This window comes from Aquarana catesbeiana, linkage group LG08, assembly GCF_042186555.1.
Source record: "Aquarana catesbeiana isolate 2022-GZ linkage group LG08, ASM4218655v1, whole genome shotgun sequence".
In the NCBI taxonomy this organism is placed as follows: domain Eukaryota; kingdom Metazoa; phylum Chordata; class Amphibia; order Anura; family Ranidae; genus Aquarana; species Aquarana catesbeiana.
Genome location: NC_133331.1, coordinates 30304872 through 30325410, shown reverse-complemented (window position 1 = coordinate 30325410; position 20539 = coordinate 30304872). Strand labels below are relative to the sequence as shown.

General features: G+C 45.8%; 1 protein-coding gene across 6 annotated transcripts in view; it reads left to right on the top strand.

Moving 5' to 3' along the window:
• CTBP2 (C-terminal binding protein 2) overlaps positions 1 to 20539 on the top strand; it is a 207131-nt gene that overhangs the window by 97492 nt on the left and 89100 nt on the right. Inside the window, exon 1 of one of the 6 annotated variants that reach the window (XM_073595665.1) lies at positions 13380 to 13496. The exons of 4 other annotated variants lie outside the window; for them this stretch is intronic. Coding sequence is in view for 1 of the 2 variants with exons in the window: in XM_073595660.1 (XP_073451761.1) it covers positions 13662 to 15447 (1786 nt within the window). In the remaining variant the exon portion in view is untranslated. Of the gene's footprint in view, positions 1 to 13379; positions 13497 to 13646; positions 15448 to 20539 lie in introns of those variants that run through there. One more of the 6 variants, XM_073595660.1, reaches the window with a different exon arrangement.

The window sequence follows — 20539 nt, the reverse complement described above, 5'->3', positions numbered from 1 at the left end:
AGTTGGAAGATAGGGTATCCTATGACTGGAGCGAGGAGGGTGGCAACTGATGACGTAGGCCTAATAGTTGGGTGTCTAGATAGAGGAAGATTAACATTTTGTGGGGGGCCATGGTATTCATGGAGAGGCAAAGTAGTAAATCCCTGTTCTGTGGGATGCCCCCAACTTATGTAATGGAAATAGCCCACAGAGTTCCTAATGGGACGCTGACTCCCTGGATCACCTCTTTAGCCTTTTCTGTTTAGATTACTAAACTTTCAGGATCGTGACACCATCCTGGCACAAGTTCGAAAACACCCTGGGTTAAAGTTCGAATGCCAAGATCATGCTGTTTCTGATTTCTTGCCGGTAACACAGAAAAAGAAGAGGCCCTTTTACAGAGGTCCACTGTAGGTCGCAGGAGAAGTGCCTTCAATACAGTATTCTCCACTCTGCTCAGGAGCCATTATCAGAAGTTTACCAAGTTCTTTGTTCCACCGCAAATGGTTAGGAAAAAGATTTGATGTGGATGAAAACAGGGGGGTAGAAGAGAGAACAGGACTCTTGCAGAGATCCCCCCCCCCCCCGCCACCTCCAGCGGTACTTAAACTAACTAGCACCGAGGTCCATACCACAGCATGGCTGATAGCCACCAACCACTGTAGTTTTCTATACTGCCAAGGAAAGGATGGATTCCCTGTGACTGGATAATGTGCATACAGTGTGGTCTTTCTTCCTGTTGAGACATAACCGTTTGAAATCCTATTCTGTTTTTTTTTTTTCTTTCCCACCGTGTTTACTGGTCAAATGGCCTCCTGCATACACAGATTGGGCCTTTTTGTTCTGACGTTCCTGGAGATTTATATTTGCACTTGGCACTTCTCTTTCTTTATACACCTTTCTCTATGGAGGTGGCCGTACTGGTTTCCTATGTGGGATCTGTCTCAGGGACTTATCTCTGTACCCCTTAGACTTTTTTCTAATAGCAAGATTTTCCTGTTGCATGGAGCTTCTAGTCACTTAGAGTGCAGGCTTTGTACAGTGGGATGAGAACTGTTACCATGCTCTAGTACAGTGATGGCAAAACCACATGTTTTGTAACTACATTTCCCATGATGCTCAACTACACTGCAGAGTGCAAGGAGCATCATGGGAAATGTAGTTCCAAAACATCTGGGGTGCCAAGGTTCGCCATCACTGCTCTAGTACTTCTGAACATTTTTTATTGTTGTGATTTAAGCTGTATACTTCTATGGTATGTTGATGTTTAGTATATCAGCAGGGAGTTTTTTCATAGGGGGTTTGTATTTTGGTGCCTCTCTGAGATATATTAGCCCCCTACTTTATGTATATACACCGTTTTAGGCTCCAGGTGGTTATGTTTTGTCATTTTTACATCAGCCCCTGCGTTGTCAACTATGGCCTTTTTATATTTCTATTTTATTTATTTTTTTCTATTTTTGTATTTTTTTTTTTTTTTTTTTTTTTTATAATTGCTCTCAAAATTCTCAAACAGAATTTTCAAAAAATAAAATAAAAAATCCCCTCCAAACCATTTTCGCCTTTAAAAGTCACCTATTTGTGCAGCAGTCTGTTTGAGAAATGGGGTGTGGTTAGTTTGGGAGGTAAAAGTTAGTAAGCAAAGGGTCCTTTTGACAAAGAGGAAACAGCCCAGTGGATCAGATTTAATGCTAACGAATCACCAAGAAACAGTGTTAGGAATTAGGATACCGACGCCTCACAAATGAGTTGGCTGGAGTAGTTATGAGGAAAGTATTGACTGGAGCGATAATAAAATTGATCTTTCTTGTAAAGTGTTTCCTGGAGGAAACCTATTCGAGTATGCAGTCAACCTAATTTGTTGAGAATGGCAGTGTTTGGCAGGATGGTGGAAGGCCTTGACACTAAGAGATGTAAAGGATTAGGCTAGTCATTATGATTCAGTAGAATGTGATCAGATTCTCCACCAGTCGAAGCAATGGGGAGAGGGGTAAGAAGAAAGGAGGTGGGGTAGAAAAGCGAGTCTTCCTGGAAGAAGTGGGTCTAAAGGCAGAATTGTGAAATGGAGATATGGGGGAAGTGGTCTAGGGAGAGGAGGAGGTGATTATGGGGATTAGGAAAGAGTAGGGTCTTGGGGATGAGTCTCGTGGAGGAATCCCTTAACCGTCCAATGCTAGACTGTGTGAATTCAGGAGTAGGGACCCTTGTGGGGGAGAAGTGTCTCTTAACAGCAGAGGAGGGAGGGCTAATCCATTACCCAGCTGTATCATTATTACATTGTATGCAGCTATAGTAGAATAAAAGAGCTACTGCCTCATTTAAAAATCTCTAGAACAAATGCAAACCATAGTTAAAACTGTGCAAAGTGAGAAACAACAAATGTATAACAATGCCCAAAGAGGGGCACTTTAATTAGTAGCTGTCTGTCTGATTGGAGATGTTTTCCGTAAAAGTGCTGGTTCTGCCTAGAAGGGTCCCGGGGTAACATAAACTGCAAAAAGAAGTGCCCAATATTGTGAACTAGGTGAGAATCTAAACTGTAAAATCCTGTTGTAGGCACACCCAGGTTGTAGAGGAAATGGACTGAAAGAATACTGAGAGAAAAGCTGGTCTTCATCTCTGGAATGAAGAATGTGGTCAGAAGTGGTCACATTGTATGTATGGCAGATCAGTTCAGTTGTCTGATGGGGACAATTTTAAGAGTCAACAACGTAGCCGAGGTGAGAGAAAGTCAGGTGTCCTAGCCTACAGATAGTTGACCTGTAGGGGGTTACACTTCATGTCCAATAGGTACAGGCTGTAACCGTAATTGGTCAACTGAGTAGTTGAATTTACTTGCTTTAGCAAATAGGTGGATCCTCCGTTTCTCCTCATTTGTGGGGCACATAAGCGCCATTCTCGGGGTGGTAGTTGCCTGGAGTTTGTCCAGGCAGGAGGAGTAGACCTCTCTGAATGGCCTCTTAACCAGTTGAGAATGTGGAAAGGTTCAACCTCTAGAACAGGGGTAGGCAACCTCGGCACTCCAGCTGTGGTGAAACTACAAATCCCATCATGCCTCTGCGAGTCATGCCTGTGATTTTCAGGGTCTTGCAATTTCTCACGGGACTTGTAGTTTCACAACAGATGGAGAGCTGAGGTTGCCTACCCCAGCTTTAGAAGTTCATAAGTTCATCCAGATGGCGGAGAGTAAGAGAATGAGTGCCCTTTCAAATATTTAAGTATGGCCTCATCGATCAGGCTGACCTGGGTGGTGAAGCTTGTCCAATACAGGTTTTATAATCAGCCACATTTTAATGGTGAGATGGGAAATGTCAGGCAGGATGTGAATTTTGACTCCCATCATAGTCCTGGGGACAGTGTTTCCAGGTTTTATATTGGGTGGCTTCTTTAATTTTGTAGAAATGTATTCAGCAGATGATGTCTCTTGGTCTTTTTGGATCATCGCTCTCTAATCCCATCTGTGGTGGTTGACTGAGTAAGGTGTTAAGAATGGTTGTCACAGTATCTGGGAAGTCCCTACTTGGGGTGGCCTCAGGCAGGCGCCTAATATGAAAAAAAAATTTTGATTATGGTTTTCCATGTTTAATTAGAGAAAGAACCGGTATGGTTGTACCTTAAAGTGCGTCTTTGTCACTTTCTAAGCTCTGGAGTGGTGACTCTAGAGTCCATAAGAGAGAAATCCTGTCATCTCTTTAATTTTAGAGCATAGATTGTCTTCCATTCTCTTTGCCAGTTCAGATCTAGTTTGGTAGGTAGGAATTCTAGGATATTTATCCTGGCAGACAAGGATTGGAGGATTTCCAGCATTTCAAGACCATGAGGTTTGATTTTCCCCTGTAGAAGAGGAACTGTGCAGGAGCATGCACGGGCTCTGGTTCTATCTGTAAGGAAAGCCCTGCGGGAAGTAAGCCTGGATCACTGTGACTGCTATTAGTAGAGCTTGCGGCCGGAGTGTTGCAAGTCGCAGTTTCCACTTCCACATGGATGTCAGGCCTTTCCAGCACCAGCGGGTTGGCTAGTGAATGAGTTGATCTTGATGTTCAAAAAGAATGCAAACTCCTCACTTTCTTCTTGGTCCTTTTGATCAGATGTATGTTTCATGCTTATTTTAGTTTCTGAAAGGAGGGTTGTGTCATCGATCAGAGTATCGATGTTCCTTTCTCTAACATTTTCTCGTTTTTGAAAGCTTTTAATTCTGTCAATTCCCAGCAGATTAGTTCCTGGGAATAATAGGTTAATTCCCCCCAGCAAGAGTGAACCAACTTCTCTCACATGGACTCGCGTAACTGTTTTGAGGCTGCAAGATGTACTTATGGGTTCTGAATGCATATCTTTACAAGTTTTACGAGTACAGTGGCCTATACACGTGATAAGTTTTTAGAGAAATAGATGCTTCATTTTTTATTTTTCTCATTAAATCTACTGTGTGTGGATGCCGTTAACTTCAACTAAAACACTTGAAACCCTTTTGAGCGCAGCAGAAACCCGAACACTGCATAATTCTTTAATTCCCCACTTATTCCCTCCTTTCTACCGTATCTCGAGAAATGGGATCTAGAACATGGCTCATCTTTATCTGATGATCCGAAACGTAAAATTCTGCCACTCGCCATTTGTGTGTCTCTTCTCTGGATACCAATACAGCAAAAAAGACTTGTCAAACTATTTGCCAAAATATTGGTGAAGGGACGCACTGGACACCTATGCTCCCATAGTGCTATGTGGTGGGTGTCCAGTGCGCCCCTGTGCCTTTTGAGGGGTGAAATCCCTCCAGGCTCACCTGCTCTCTGCCTATCCGTTATTATGCATGTGCTTCTACTATGGAGGCTCTCGAAGTTTAGAGTTGGGACTACAGAAAATACAGGGGTGCCTTGATGGGGCTCTGTAGCTTACGCATGTATTTGCAAATGTGTGCTGACTAAACCCCTGTTTTTCTTGCATACTGTTGAGACCGGATAACTTGATTGCAGGCTGGTCAGTAAGTTGAGCAGGAAATTTCTCTGGTTTTGCTTTGCATGTGTTGCCCTTCCATGTGCTCCTTGCTGCAAAGGCCAATTATAGGTGAGGGCTGAACTTTTCACCGAATGCTCTGCACTTATGTTAAACGCTGCAAAATTTCTCAACCCCCGATTTATGTTAATCTACTTGTAATACAACTATATAAAGGAATAGGTTGAAAAAGTGGACAAAATATATTTCCTTAAGAGAATTACTAAAACACAAAATTATATTTTAGGATTCTTACAGATTGTTGTGCCTGTAATCTGTCCTAATGCCAATGCTTGGCATACACACTGGGGTTGATTTACTAGAACCGGAGGGTGCAAAATCTGGTGCAGCTCTGCACAGAAACCAATTAGCTTCCAGGTTTTATTGTCAGCTTAATTGAATAAGCTGAGGTTAGAAGCTGATTGGCTACCATGCACAGCTGCATCAGATTCTGAGTGCTCCACTTTTAGTAAATCTCCCCCATGGTGTTTTTTTTTTTTTTTTTTTTTTTTTTTTTTTTTTTTCTTTCAGCCTAAAGGCTGAACTGAAAATATCTAGCAGATGCCTCCATTGACACTACAAAGCATTGATTAATGAATCTCCTACTGTGACCCTATTGTATTTTGACAGGCAGCCCCTCCAGTGGCATCTGATTGGATGCAAGCGCTATTTGGCTGAAAATTTCCCACCAGGCTCCTTCGATTTTTCAGTCAAGGGATGTCAGGCAGCACCCACTCAGCAAGTTTCAACTCATTTAATTAGGAAACTGTTGAAATGCAATCAGTGTATGGCCAGCTTTAGACAGCTTGTGACATAAGTTTGTTACTAGTATTTAGATGCCTTACGGTTATGTCCATATATATTTGGACACAAGCACAATTGTCATACTTTTGGTACTGTATGCCACCAGAATAAAATGAAAGAAACAATTAGTGATGCACCGAAATTTCGGCCGCTGAAACATATCGGATGAAAATGGCCTTTTCGGCAGAATGCTGAAAAGGAAATCTGGCTGTTAACGGTGCCGAAAATGGGGGCGGGGCCCTGTCCCTGGTGCCGGCCATTACGGCGGCATCCTTCTGGCGCGGCTCGCTGAAGTCCTCTCTTCTCCTCCCCTCTCTCCCTCCCTCCTCGCCGCAATCTCCGTTGTGTCACGGAGGTTAACTACACAGACCGTAGTAACAATGTCCCGCCTCCTGTGACAGACGGCACACTGATCCAATGGTGGGACATTGAATCAGTGTGACGTGATTACAGGAGGCAGGACATTTACTGCGACCCGGGCAATTCAAATGCAGCTCCGTGACACACGAAGACTGCCGCTCTGATTCGGGCACTGGCAGGCTACATGATGGGCACTGGCAGGCTACATGATGGGCACTGGCAGGCTACATGATGGGCACTGGCAGGCTACATGATGGGCACTGGCAGGCTACATGATGGGCACTGGCAGGCTACATGATGGGCACTGGCAGGCTACATGATGGGCACTGGCAGGCTACATGATGGGCACTGGCAGGCTACATGATGGGCACTGGCAGGCTACATGATGGGCACTGGCAGGCTACATGATGGGCACTGGCAGGCTACATGATGGGCACTGGCAGGCTGCATGATGGGCACTGGCAGGCTGCATGATGGGCACTGGCAGGCTGCATGATGGGCACTGGCAGGCTGCATGATGGGCACTGGCAGGCTGCATCTTATGGGCACTGGCAGGCTGCATCTTATGGGCACTGGCAGGCTGCATCTTATGGGCACTGGCAGGCTGCATCTTATGGGCACTGGCAGGCTGCATCTTATGGGCACAGGTGAGGCTGCATCTTATGGGCACAGGTGAGGCTGCATCTTATGGGCACAGGTGAGGCTGCATCTTATGGGCACAGGTGAGGCTGCATCTTATGGGCACATGTGGGCTGCATCTGAGGGGCAAACGCGGGCTGCATGACGGGCACTGGTGAGGCTGCATTGATCTCTTGTACCATGTCCCCAGTCTCTGACCATCTCCTGTACCGTGTCCCCAGTCTCTGACCATCTCCTGTACCGTGTCCTCAGTCTCTGACCATCTCCTGTACCGTGTCCCCAGTCTCTGACCATCTCCTGTACCGTGTCCCCAGTCTCTGACCATCTCCTGTACCGTGTCCCCAGTCTCTGACCATCTCCTGTACCGTGTCCCCAGTCTCTGACCATCTCCTGTACCGTGTCCCCAGTCTCTGACCATCTCCTGTACCGTGTCCCCAGTCTCTGACCATCTCCTGTACCGTGTCCCCAGTCTCTGACCATCTCCTGTACCGTGTCCCCAGTCTCTGACCATCTCCTGTACCGTGTCCCCAGTCTCTGACCATCTCCTGTACCGTGTCCCCAGTCTCTGACCATCTCCTGTACCGTGTCCCCAGTCTCTGACCATCTCCTGTACCGTGTCCCCAGTCTCTGACCATCTCCTGTACCGTGTCCCCAGTCTCTGACCATCTCCTGTACCATGTCCCCAGTCTCTGACCATCTCCTGTACCATGTCCCCAGTCTCTGACCATCTCCTGTATAGAAATATTTTTAAAAACAGTCACTTTCGGTATCGGTGCTGTTTTGGTACCGCTTTCAGTTTTCGGCCTAGTGCATTTTTCAGTTTCCGTATCGGTTTTGGCACCGCTTTCAGTTTTCGGCCTAGTGCATTTTTCAGTTTCCGTATCGGTTTTGGCACCAAAAAACCCATTTGATGCATCCCTAGAAACCATCCAAATGAATTTGAAGTGCAGACTTTCAGCTTTAATCCAAGGGGTTGAACATAAATATCAAGTACAAAGTTAAGGAACTGCAAACCTTTTTATTCAACCCCCCCCCTCATTTTCAGTGGCTCAAATGTAATTGGACAAATGAATATACCGTATTTATTGGCGCATAACACTTTTTTGTACCCAGAAAAATACGCCGATAATTTTTTTTTTTTTGCTAACGGGGGAGGGGGGTCTGCCACTCATTTGGAGGTTGTCAAGCAGGCTGCCCTGCCTCTCCTGGCCCTAGGACAGCACTTCCAGCATAGTCTAAATTTAAGAAAACGACCAGCCCCTTCTTACACACTGCTCCTCCTGTGTCAGTGTCATTGAAAAACGAAGCCTCTAAATATCTCATTAGCGAGTTATATAGAGGCTTTGAAGGGGCTGGGAGTGATTTTTTTTTTTTTTTTCTTAACTATGACTATGCTGACAGTGATTTCCCAGGAGACTCCTGGGAGTGCAGGGGGGCTGTGTACTGTGCAGAGGGGGGGGGGCTGTGTACTGTGTAGGAGGAGCGGGCTGTGTAATGTAAAGTGGGCTGCATAATGCGCAGGGGGTCTGTGTAATGTGCAGGGGGCTGTGGAAAGTTTTTTTTTTTTTTTTTTCCCTGCAACTTCCCTCTTAAAATTAGGGTGCGTGTTATAAGCCTGTGCATGTCATACGCCGATAAGTACGGTAATCATAAAATGTTAATTTTTAATATTTTGTTGAGAATCCTTTACTAGCAATGACTGCCTGAAGTCTGGAACCCATGGACATTACCAAAGTCTGGGTTTCCTACTTTCTGATGCTTTGCCAGGCTCTAACTGCAGCTGTCTTCAGTTGTTGTTTGTGGGCCTTTCTGCCTTTAGTTTTGCCTTTAGCAATTGGGGTGAGATCAGGTGATTGACTCGGCCAGTGCAGAATATTCCACTTCTTTTCCTGGGTTGATTTTGCAGTGTGTTTTGGATCATGGTCCATCTGTACTGTGAAGCGCCGTCCAATCAACTTTGCTGCATTTGGCTGAATCCGGGCTGACAGTATATCTCTAAAACACATCAGAATTCATCCGGCTGTTTGTCTTCTGTCGCATCAATAAACATCAATGACCCAGTGCCACTGGAAGCCATGCATGCCCATGCCATCACACTGCCTCCACCATGTTTTACAGATGTGTGCTTTGGATCATGAGCTTTTCCAAACCTTTCTCCACACTTTTTTTCTTCCTGTCATTCTGGTACAGATTAATCTTGGTTTCATCCGTCCAAAGAATGCTTTTCCCGAACTAGTCTGGCTTTTTTAGATTTTTTTTTTTTGGCAAAGTCTAATCTGGCTTTTCTATTCTTCAGGCCTATGAATGGTTTGCACCTTGTGGTGAACCCTCTGTATTTGTTTTTTTTTTTACCATAGAGCGGATCCTGCTATCATCCACCACTGTTGTCTTCCGTGGATCTTTCACTTGCATGGACAGCTCCTTTGAATGTATTATATAGGTTCACAGCAATAGATTTCAAATGCAAACACAGTGGAACCTTGGTTAACGAGTAACACGGTTAATGAGCTTTTTGAAAGACGAGCAACTTTTTTTTTTTTTTAATTCTGACTCGGTTATCTCGTAAAATTAGCAGAATTCACGCTAATGGGTTGTGCAGCACCACATTTGGCCAGTGGTGCGGGGGCGCCGGTGACACTCGCAACGGTTCGGAGCCGTTCGGTAATACTTGGACCACTCGGAAATACTCAGTTCCTGAGTGTTTCCGAGGCTTTGAGTTTAGCCAAGCTATCCCTGAGTATTTCCGAGGCTCTCTGGCGCCCCCCCACCTCTGGCCACATGCGGTATTGCATGCAGTATCAGTCAATGCGGAACAAATTATCTTCGTTTTCATTGACTTCTATGGGGAAACTCGCTTTGATATGCGAGTGCTTTGGATTACAAGCATTCTCCTGGAACGGATTATGCTCGTAATCCAAGGTTCCACTGTACCACACTTAGGATCAATTTCAGACCTTTACCTGCTTAAGGGCCCTTTCACATGGGCTTTCCAATCAGGTCCGCCTGTCAGTTTTTTAGGCGGACCTGATCGGACACTCCATTCATCCCTATAGGGCAGCAAATGTCATCGGTGACATGTCCGCTGACACCCGCTGCTAATCGTTCCGATCCTGTCCGCCAAATCCAGAGGGATGATGACCCTATTTTCCATCCGTCGATTGGATGAAAATGGACAGGCGGTCCGTTTTCATCCGATCTCCCCATAGAGGAGAGTGGGACTCTGACAGGTCCGTCTCAGCACAGTGAGCAGAGATGGACCTGTCATCCGACTGCTCAGCGGAAATCAGTGGCTCCATCCCCCGCTGAGCAAGTGGAGTCAGTCAAACAGACAAGCCTGCATGAAAGAGCCCTACTTGATGAAGAAATGACGAAGGAGTAGCCCACACCTGGCCATGAAACGGCTTTTGATTCAATTGTGCAATTACTTTTGGTCCCTTGAAAAAGGGGGATGGCTATTCTTAAGAGCTGTAATTCCTAAACCTTTCCTCCGATTTGGATGTACATACTCTCAAATTAAACCAAAGAGTGTGCACTTTCAGCCCATGTACATTATATTACTATTTTGGTAAATAGCTGAAAAAAATAAAATTGTGCCAAATATATATGGATCGAACTGTGTATCAAATAGTAAAGTTGTATTATCTAATACGGGGGTTGGTAATCTGTTCGCAATCTACCTGTCCATCATGGCCATCTTACAGGTAGATCATGACCGGACATGGCCGACATCCTGAACGCGCCGAGCCGCTGCCGCAATCATGACACATCCGCAGCACACATGCAGAGCTGCAATGTGGAGCTGAGTGTGTCCCAGCATTTGACACTATTGTGGAAAGTAATGCATTATGTCAGGCGGAGTGATCTCAACCCAGCAGATGATTTGTAGTCTTGGCCTCCGACTGGCTGTCATTCAGAGGCCGGGAGGCGAGAGAGCGCGGCACCGTGAATGTGCAAGTAACAAGTTTGTTATGGGGGTGGGGGTATTGGCATGTGTCATTGTTAATTACCCCTTTTATGCTGCATTAGTGGTCTGTGGCAGTGTTTAATAACCCTTCCCTGCTGCAGCATAAAGGGGTTAATTGACACTGGTGCCACTAATGCAGCGTGAAAGGATTGATCTACTGCCACTGGTCACTGATGAATTAGTGACCAGTGGCAGTTAACCCCTTTGTGCTGCATTTGTGGCACCAGTGTCAGTGTTAATTTAAACCCTTTATGCTGCAGCAGGAAGGGGTCATTAAATACTGCCTGAGACCACTAATGCAGCATAAAGGGGGTAATTAACACTGACACATGCCATTACCTTCCCCCCCACAACAAACGAATGTTACTTGCATTCATGGTGCCCGTACCACTAATGTAGCATAAAGGGGTAATTAACACTGACACTGGTGTCACCAATGCAGTACAAAGGGGTTTATTACTGCCACTGCCCACCAATAGGGAGGGTAGTTTGAAAATGCACTACCATTGACCATCAGTGCAGAGAGGCACCGGAGAGTGGCAAGATGGGGGGGGGGGGGGGGAGACCCCATTCTGCCACCTGTAAAAGCAATTGAGCAGCTAATTAGCCACTAGGATTGCTTTTACAAAAAACAGCATCGCCTGCCCAAAAAAAACATCTTTTTCATCTGCAACTACAGGCATCATCCCGGTATACCACTTTAAACTGGCAAAGTAAATGTACATTAGCCAGTCTTAAAGTGTGTTTGTTTTTTTGGGGGTTTTTTTGTGTGGAAATCCAGCTTAAATCTATGCCCCTTCCCCTCCTGACACCTATGTTGACTAAACAATTTTTAGACCGCTCCAAGCTGGTCACGTTCTCTTACCTACTGCATGTGAGCCAGCGGTGTATGTAGGGGAGAGGGAGAGCCAAGAGCAGCTGGGGTATGGGAACTTATGGGTAACATCGCTGCTCCAGGTTATACTAGCTGTTAAGTGCTGTCTTCTCTACAGCCGCCGCTGGCTGACACAGGAAAGATCGCATGGCTGGAAAGGGGCTGGCTGATAATCTGTAAATAAATTTTAAAAAATGATCAGCGCTCTCAGCTAATGGCAGAGAGTGTCAATTGGGGGGGGGGCATCCTCTGTCAGAACACAACAGCTCAGCGAGGATGATTGCTGGACTAACCTCGCATGGTTAGTACAGTGTCTTCGACCGGAGCTGACAAACTGTAGTGTGTACCCAGCTTTGGGTAGATCTCCACTTCTCAAAGGTTGCCTACCCCTTATCCAGTAGTAGATTAAAGTGGATGTAAACCCGAATTTTTTATTTTTTTTTTTTTATTTAAGGCTTGCACCTTGTACAGTATAGGATTTCAGACAGGACTCCTACTGCATCCTTACTTTGTGCACTGGTCCTAATCATTTGGTGGAGGGGGGATTATGGTGTGGGGTTGTTTTTCAGGGGTTGGGCTTGGCCCCTTGGTTCCAGTGAAGGGAACTCTTATGGTGACAGCATACCAAGACATTTTGGACATTTTCATGCTCCCAACTTTGTGGCAACAGTTTGGGGGATGACCTCTTCAAACATAACTGCGCTCCAGTGCACAAAGCAAGGTCCATAAAGACATGGATGAGTGAGTTTGGGGTGGAGGAACTTGACTGGCCTCCACAGTGTCCTGACCTCAACCCAATTGAACACCTTTGGGATGAATTAGATCAGAGACTGCAAGCCAGGCCTTCTCGTCCACATCAGTGCCTGACCTCACAAATGTACTTCTGGAGGAATGGTCAAACATTCCCATAGACGCACTCCTAAACCTTGTGGTCAGCCTTCCCAGAAGAGTTGAAGCTGTTATAGCTTGCAAAGGGTGGGCCAACTCAAATTTGAACCCTACGGATTAAAACTGGGATGCCATTAAAGTTCGTGTACGTGTAAAGGGAGGCGCCCCAATACGGTTGGTAATAGTGTGTGTATGCAGGCTGCTGCATGCAGTGCTCTCTATAGACTGCCAGCTATTTGCTCAGTTTAGGAGCAATCAGCACATTCCGTTGCATTGAGTGAAACAAGTACAATCTTGGGACTTCCAGTTTGAAATATCAGCATTTTGTAGGGGGTTACTAAACCCTTCTTATTGAGATCCAAGATTTTTAAATGTATTATTACTACCTGTGTTAATATGGTATGCGGCTTTAATTGCAAGTTCCCCACCACTGTAGATTTTAACACGTCTTTTCCCATTCAATGTGTGTTTAGGGCTTTGCTTCCTGCCTTCCCTGGTGAGAACTCTACCCGGCGTGAAGAGCCTGTGTGGAGTGTGTGCCTGTTAAATCCTAGCCTTAGCTAGGTTACTCTTTCATCAGGAGAAATTTAGCTGGAGCCGCGTCGTTTTAGTTTTCTCGTGTCCCCATTTCAGCCATTCTCCCCTGACACAAGTAAATATGAGACTAGAGAGGCATAGCATCGAGCGGTTGTCTGATCGCAGCAGGTTACTGTGACATCAGGAAGTTTCTGTGTGTGGGACCACTCTGTCACACCGGATTAGGGCTTTGCAGGTTTTCTAATCTGCACACAGTTATCCATATGAATAAAATGTTCCCTCTACCATTCAGCCAAAGCCATGGGGATTAGTTGCGGACACCCAGTCTGTGCCTGAAGCCTGGAGAGACCGCTGTCTACAGGGTGTTGTACTGTATCGTCTTCTATTACCTGGGATTAATAATTCAGCCGATACTTTTGTAACTCAAGCCGCCTGTTTCTGTTGTGCCTCCAGAGAGCTCAGGTGCAGCTACATCTGTTTATTGTGTGTGTGTTTTTTTTTTTTTTTTTTTTTTTTTCTTTAGTACATGTAACAGAAGATTTTAACTGAGACGTTTCCTCGCCTCCTCCTCTACCACTGTATCTAAGCTGAAAGGTTTTTTTTTTTTTTTTTTTTTTTTTTCTTCCAATGCCGGTTCCAGGCAGGCACACAAACATCAGCCGTTCTCGTAGCTGGGATGCAGCAGGTTGGTATGAAGGCAGCTGGGAGGGAGACATCTCATCAGGACATCACAGAGCAGCCGGCATAAACAATTCTCTGACCTACAACGGAGAGGAAGCTTTTCGCAAGCTGCCAAGCAGCAGATCCCGCGATATTCTCGTGCCAGGCAGCTCGGAGATAAAGGCGGACCTCTCTCCGTACCCAGACGCATATATCCGAGGTCAGCAAGGTCACCTGGTGCGTCAGGACCGCAGGCCAGTGAGGAATACCTCAGTCCCAGACTTCAGCTTTCCCAACGAGAGGCAAATGGCAATGTCTGGGCGTGGATCTGTGCAAACCCACGATTATTATAATGAGCCTTCTCTGCCTGGAAGAACCCTGGAGGATCCTCGTTATTACAGAGATCCAGTAATAAATCGTGCAGGACATGCTTATGGTCCTCCCACAAGTCGTACAGCCTGGGAACAGGCACCTGCACGTCCCTATCACTCACAAGAAGTAGGTCGCATGTACAGAGATCCTACAGGTAGAGTCATCACCGAGGGACAACGTTCCAGGAGTCGAGATTCATCCCCCGCCAGATACACAGTAGATCTACCCAACCCCAGATATGGCTCAGAGGCGTCTACGTTCTCCAATAGACTGATTTATAATGATATGATGGAACGAGCCATTGATCCCACAGGAGGGAGGCAGGCGGCTCCTACCTGCCTAGTGGTGGAGCCCAGTTCATCTGCTGCCATGGATGGCACTCTGGGGACTTCCTCTATCTCTGCAAATCGGGGATATGGCTCAGTAAGGGATAATGTCACTGCTAAGATGACATATGATGCCTATGATGGCACTCTAACTCAATCGCATCCCCAGGCCCCAGTGTCACTTTCTGGAGCTGAACTAAAGAGGGCTATAGATATGGAGTTCCTTACAACTTTAAGGAGTGAAGGCCTTTCTGAAGCAACTCTTGGTGCATTGATTCAGCAGGGGTTCGACACGCCCAGCTCGCTGGCTGTCATGGAAGAACATGACATTAAATCAGTGGCTGCTAATCTTGGCCAGGCGAGACTGCTTTCAGGTCTTATCAAGAGCTACCGAGCAGATTTGCAGATGATGAGACAAGATCCACAGAAAAGCAACTCCCTAAGGGCTCGAGCTCGCTCAAATAGCTTCAGCCACCGGGGAGATCTCATGCGCAGCGATTTCAGTGCACAACCCCTAAATAACCAAATGATGGATGGAGTTTCTAACCCTCAACATTCCTTGTCATTGCAGCCAGTCTCGCCTCGAATGGCTGAACTTAGCCGCCGTCCTTCTAGTGCCCCATCCCAGCACTTACTGGAGGCAGCCAGCTACCCAGCTTGTGGAATGAGTGCCCAAAACCCACAGTTCATGCAAACTACTGGATACTCCATTCCTGTTCAACCTCGTTCAGCGTCAGCCTACCATGCCCAGTCTGGCATACCAATGACTGTTGTACACACAAACATCACCAGCGGGCCAAAAACTGCTTATCCTACTAGTTACACTGTGCCCATGGAGCTTTTGAAAAGAGATCGCCTTCCACCCACTTCTCCTGTACACAGCCCTCACTGTAGCCCTCAGCTTCTACGCAAACATGGGAGTCATATGGAGACCACAGTAAGCTTACCTCCACCTACCATAGCTAATCAGCACTCTCTCCAATCACCCTACCAGAAAGTAACCAGAAGGACTGGACCACCCATCATTGTCTCCACCATGGCATCACCAGAGCCAAGTAACTATACCATGCTATTTGCTTGCTTCAAAAGAGGATTTAATGATGTGTCTATTGTTAGTTGACTGTTACACTGCCCTAGTTCTTCCAACTCCTGAAATTGGCTATGTAGGTAGTATAAGTAGATGCCACAAGATGAGGCAAGAGTAACTGTTCTACACAAATATAACTTTCATGGCTTTTCATGATTGTATGCACCAGGCAGTGCTACTTCTCTTTTTGTAATTCATCTCCAGCCTCTGGCAAGCTCTTCTGTATGAGGATAGAGCATGCTAGGAGTTGCAGTTCATCTTCCCAAAAGAAAACATGGTGCGGTTGCAGTACCGTAGATGTAGCTGATGGGATGAGGACTAATGTGAGAATTTTAACAGGGAAAAAAAAATAGCTGCCATCTTTAAATCTGCTATCAGCACTAGACAATTACAAATCACATAGATTTAATTAATTGCTAATTAGTATTGATTGAATGCCTGAAGTGAGATGTATACATGTAAAGTAATGGAGATAAGGTATCTGCCTGATATGCAAGTGAGCAGTGGAGATTGAGACAGATATCAGGCATTTTTTTTTCTTCTTGGCTGTAGACTGCCAATCTGAAACGGATTTGGTGAACGACATGACAGGCAACCCAGTCCACCGTGAGTGACTGGAATAAACAGGTCTTCTGATTTATTTATTTATTTTGCTTTCCTGATCGTGGTCTGCAAGTCATTTAGGAGTCATTTATTAGCAGGACATGTCTAAATGATAGTCTCTCTATTCCAATAATTCATATGTTATACAGAACCTTTGTATATCAGAGACCATTTTAATAGGCGTTGACTGTGATGTCACACAGCGACCATTTATATTTAAACCTGCAGAAGAAAACTAAAGTGTGAATTGGGTTGCTGTGGCACAATATAGTTCCTTTAAGACTGATCAGGTCTATAATACTTGTACATAGTAAGTGCAACATAGTAGTATAGTCAAAGCCAATATTTTTTTTCTTGTCTGTACTGGAAGACACATTTGCTTCGGTAATATTCTATAGGTAGTTTTGTCACAGTTGCTGTGTAATCAGATGAACCGTGTGTGTGTATATATATGTATGTGTGTGTGTATATATATATATATATATATATATGTATGTGTGTGTGTGTGTGTGTGTGTGTGTGTGTGTGTGTGTGTATATATATATATATATATATATATATATATATATATATATATATATATATATATATATATATATATATATATATATATTATTTATGTATGTGTGTATATATACATGCACATCCTCACAGTTGAGGAACTGTATGTGCCAGCATGCCCTATCAGCTAGTTGGGTTTTTATTTTATTTTTTACAGCCACAAGGGTTGTGTTGAAGACAGGTAGTTAACTTCAGGTCATATCACATATTTTATTCAGCAAGCACTATCATCATCTGCAATGCTTTTGTAGAGTAGGTAAATCCTTTACAAGCCGTTACCAGAGTATTCTGGTTTGGGATGAAAGCCAGCTAATCCAACTATATCTTTTTGGTTATGGAAGGACCAGCACGATGCACTCACAAACTCCATATCTGAAGTACCCAGGGCCGGGACAAAGGTGTGGGCAGGAGGGGCGACTGCCCTGGGCACTCTGGTATCATGTGAGGTGGGAGGGCGTCACAAGCAGTGGCGGCCCGTGCAGTTTGGGCACGGGCGCCACCACCTCATCCATGCGCCTGGCCCCTTTCAGGACGCCTGATGCATGGATTCCTATGGCGGGGGTGGTACATTTTGAAGCACCTGATTAGAAACTGAGGCTCTAATAGGCTTTAAAATAGGGTGGGCTCGGGGCGCAGAGAGTGGGCCCTGATTCCACCCAATTGTGTGACGATAGCGAATTAATTTTCACTATTTTCACACTAACCTTCCTCCCCACCAATCAGGAGGCAGGACGTCAGACCAGAGCCGTGTGGTGGTGGTGGGGGGGATGCAGGCAGAGCCGCAAACCCTGCGAGGGTGGGTGGGGGATGGGTTGGTGGGCACAAGTGGCTGCATTTGGGCACAAGTGGCGGTATTTGATGGGCACAGTGGCTGCATTTGATGGGCACAGTGGCTGCATTTGATGGGCACAGTGGCTGCATTTGATGGGGGGGGGGGGGGGGGTCAGTATTTTTCAGGTTGCGCCCCCCCCAAAAAAATTTTGAGCATCAGCCACCACTGGTAACAAGGACTGGGGCGGAGGGGACTTGTGCTGGAAGGGGGAATTTTTGGGGGTGGCAGGGGGTAAGTATTCTGGGAGGGGAATGCTGAGTGATGATTTAGGGGAATTTGTGTTGGGGTGGGGGGGGGTGGGGAGACGGGGAAGTAGTTTGTGCTAGGAGAGGGGGGATTTGAGGGGAATTTGTACTGGGAGGGGGGAATTGAAGTGGGTGGGAGTAGAAGATGTGTACTAGAAGGGAAAGTTTAGGGGTGGAGGATTTAATTATTTAATTTTCTCTTCCGGGGAAGTGGGGGGCAAAGATTTTTGCTGAGGGGGGATTTCAGCAGGGGGTGGATTTGTACTGGGTGGAGGGGGGGGGGGGTTTATGCTTAAGGGGTATGCATGTGGATTAGTGCTTAGTGGGTTTTTTTTTGGGGGGGGGGGGGGGGGGGGATTTTTGCTGACACATAATGCTCATACATCTTGGGGAGGCGCAGTTTGGCATGTTCGCCCTGGGCTCTAGGTGAGCTTGTCTCGGCACTGATAGTAGCCACATAGGTACTGGAGTTAAGAGTGATTCTTGACCAAATACAGTGAGTCCTAGAGCCTGCACCTTTGAAAAACAAATCAGCAATAGCTGTTCTCATGTTTGCATCCTACAACTTAACTTTTAAGTGGAACTGTAGTGTGGAGAACGGTGGAAGCTCTTGCTGTGAGTGATGCTCAAGCATACTATGCATACTTTATGGCCGACTTACCTTTTGATTTTGCCTGCCTCCAGTGCTGACAGCTATGCTCTTCCTTCCACTTCTGCATCCAACTTTTTCTTTCTTTGATCTTTGGGTGTCCTCTGATTAAGAAACTCCTGCTCATGTGTACTAGACCTGCTCTTTTCAACCAGGGTGCCTACAGGTTTCTTCAGGGGTGCCATGGCAAAATGCCTAATGCCGTGTACCCACGACCGGACTTTCCTGCAGAAAAGGTCAGACGGACTCATTCCGTCAGACATTCTGATCGTGTGTGGGCTTCATCTGACTTTTTCTTTCTAAAATTCTGACGGACCTAGAAATAGAACATGTTTCAAATCTTTCTGAAGGACTCCATTCCTATCGGGAAAAACGTTCGTCTGTATGCTAGTCCGACGGACCAAAAACGACGCAAGGGCAGCTATTGGCTACTGGCTATTGAACTTCCTTTTTCTAGTCCCGTCGTACGTCATCGCGTTCTAAACGAACGGACTTTGGTGTGATCGTGTGTAGGCAAGTCCGTTTCAGCGGAACTCCGTTGGAAAGATCAGCGTCTACTCTGACGGAAATACTGGTCGTGTGTACATGGCATAACAATTGCCCAAAAATTGTATACAAGCCGAGGGGTGGATGAAGCTTGCCTTTTAGTTACACGAAGCCCCAGGTTTCCATTGTGCACCATAACAACCTTCCAGCTGACAGCCTCCTAACAACCATTGATGTCATCAGTTGATATGGTGGACATTGGCGCCTGCACACCATCCTTGTTAGCTCCTCTGCTTTAGCAGTGGGTCACATAAGCCGAGTCAGGGATAGAGGGAATACTAGTCAGTGCTAGTGTGCAAAAGGTGTGTTTGGTTTGGAAGAATAACCTTACCTGTAACGTTGGGTGTCCTACATGTTTGGGTGTTGCTACATTATCTAAAACTATTCGTTTAGTTTTTTCAACATTTTAGAATTGGGTGCCTCCATGACTGTGTATCATTTTTAAGGGTGCCTTGACTGAAAAAAATAAGGTTGAGAAACACTGCGCTAGAGTTGCATCATCCTAGTGCCTGGCATTTCTCAGCATCTTACAGACGATTGGAGTAGGCAGATCCAAATTTGCTGCAGGAAGTCTACAGAAAAAGAAAAATGCCAGGGGCAAGGTGGAATTATTTTGGGCAAAGAAAGATGTATGAAGTCTATTTCTACTTCCTGGCAACTTTTTTTTCTTTTTTTTTTTTTTAAAGGCTTTAATTGATATAGATGTAGGCTATGATTGTCCTGGCATGGTGCATTTTGATACTATGTCTAGCAAATCAAGAACCTGGAAGAAGTATTCATCAAATGAAAGGGAAAAGGCAGAATTTTCTTATTACTATTCTTGTTTCAGGTCATTGACTCGGAAATGACTAAAGCTAGCACTTTTTAGAAGGAGGGTCAGCAATGGCAGCCTCCATATCTCTCCTACAATAGGTTTCCTTAAAGGAGAAGTGGGGCAAAGGCTATGTTGGCCCTGCATCTCCTGGGGGTCACAAGAGTGCTCTTCGTTCTGCACACCTGTGACTCGTTTTCAGATGACAGTGGGCTAAAATCCGCTGTCGGCTGATGTCATTGAGCCGGTCCAAATGCTGGAGAGATACCTTGACCATCAGCTGGCTCAGCCTCTCAGCAAGCCGCTGGGGGACTGAGGGGACTGAGCCAGCTGCTTTCTTTTTTACAGGCTTTAGTTGGTATAGATGTAGGCTATGATTGTCCTGGCATGGTGCTTTTTGAAGCATACTATGTCTAGCAAATCAAGAACCTGGAAGAAGTATTCATCAAATGAAAGGGAAAAGGCAGAATTTTCTTATTACTATTCTCGTTTCAGGTCATTGACTCGGAAATGACTAAAGCTAGCACTTTTAGAAGGAGGTCAGCAATGGCAGCCTCCATATCTCTCCTACAATTTGCTTCCTTAAAGGAGAAGTGGGGCCAAGGCTATCATTTTCAGATGACAGTGGGCTAAAGTCAGCTGTTGGCTGATGTCAGAGTCGGTCCAAATTCTGGAGAGATTCCGACTTTACAGTTGGGATCCAACCGAGATACCTGGACCGTCGGCTGGCTCAGCGTCTCAGCAAGCCGCTGGGGGGACTGAGCCAGCTGCTCCGGTCCCCTCCATAGCCCAATTCTCCAGTGAGCACCGGAG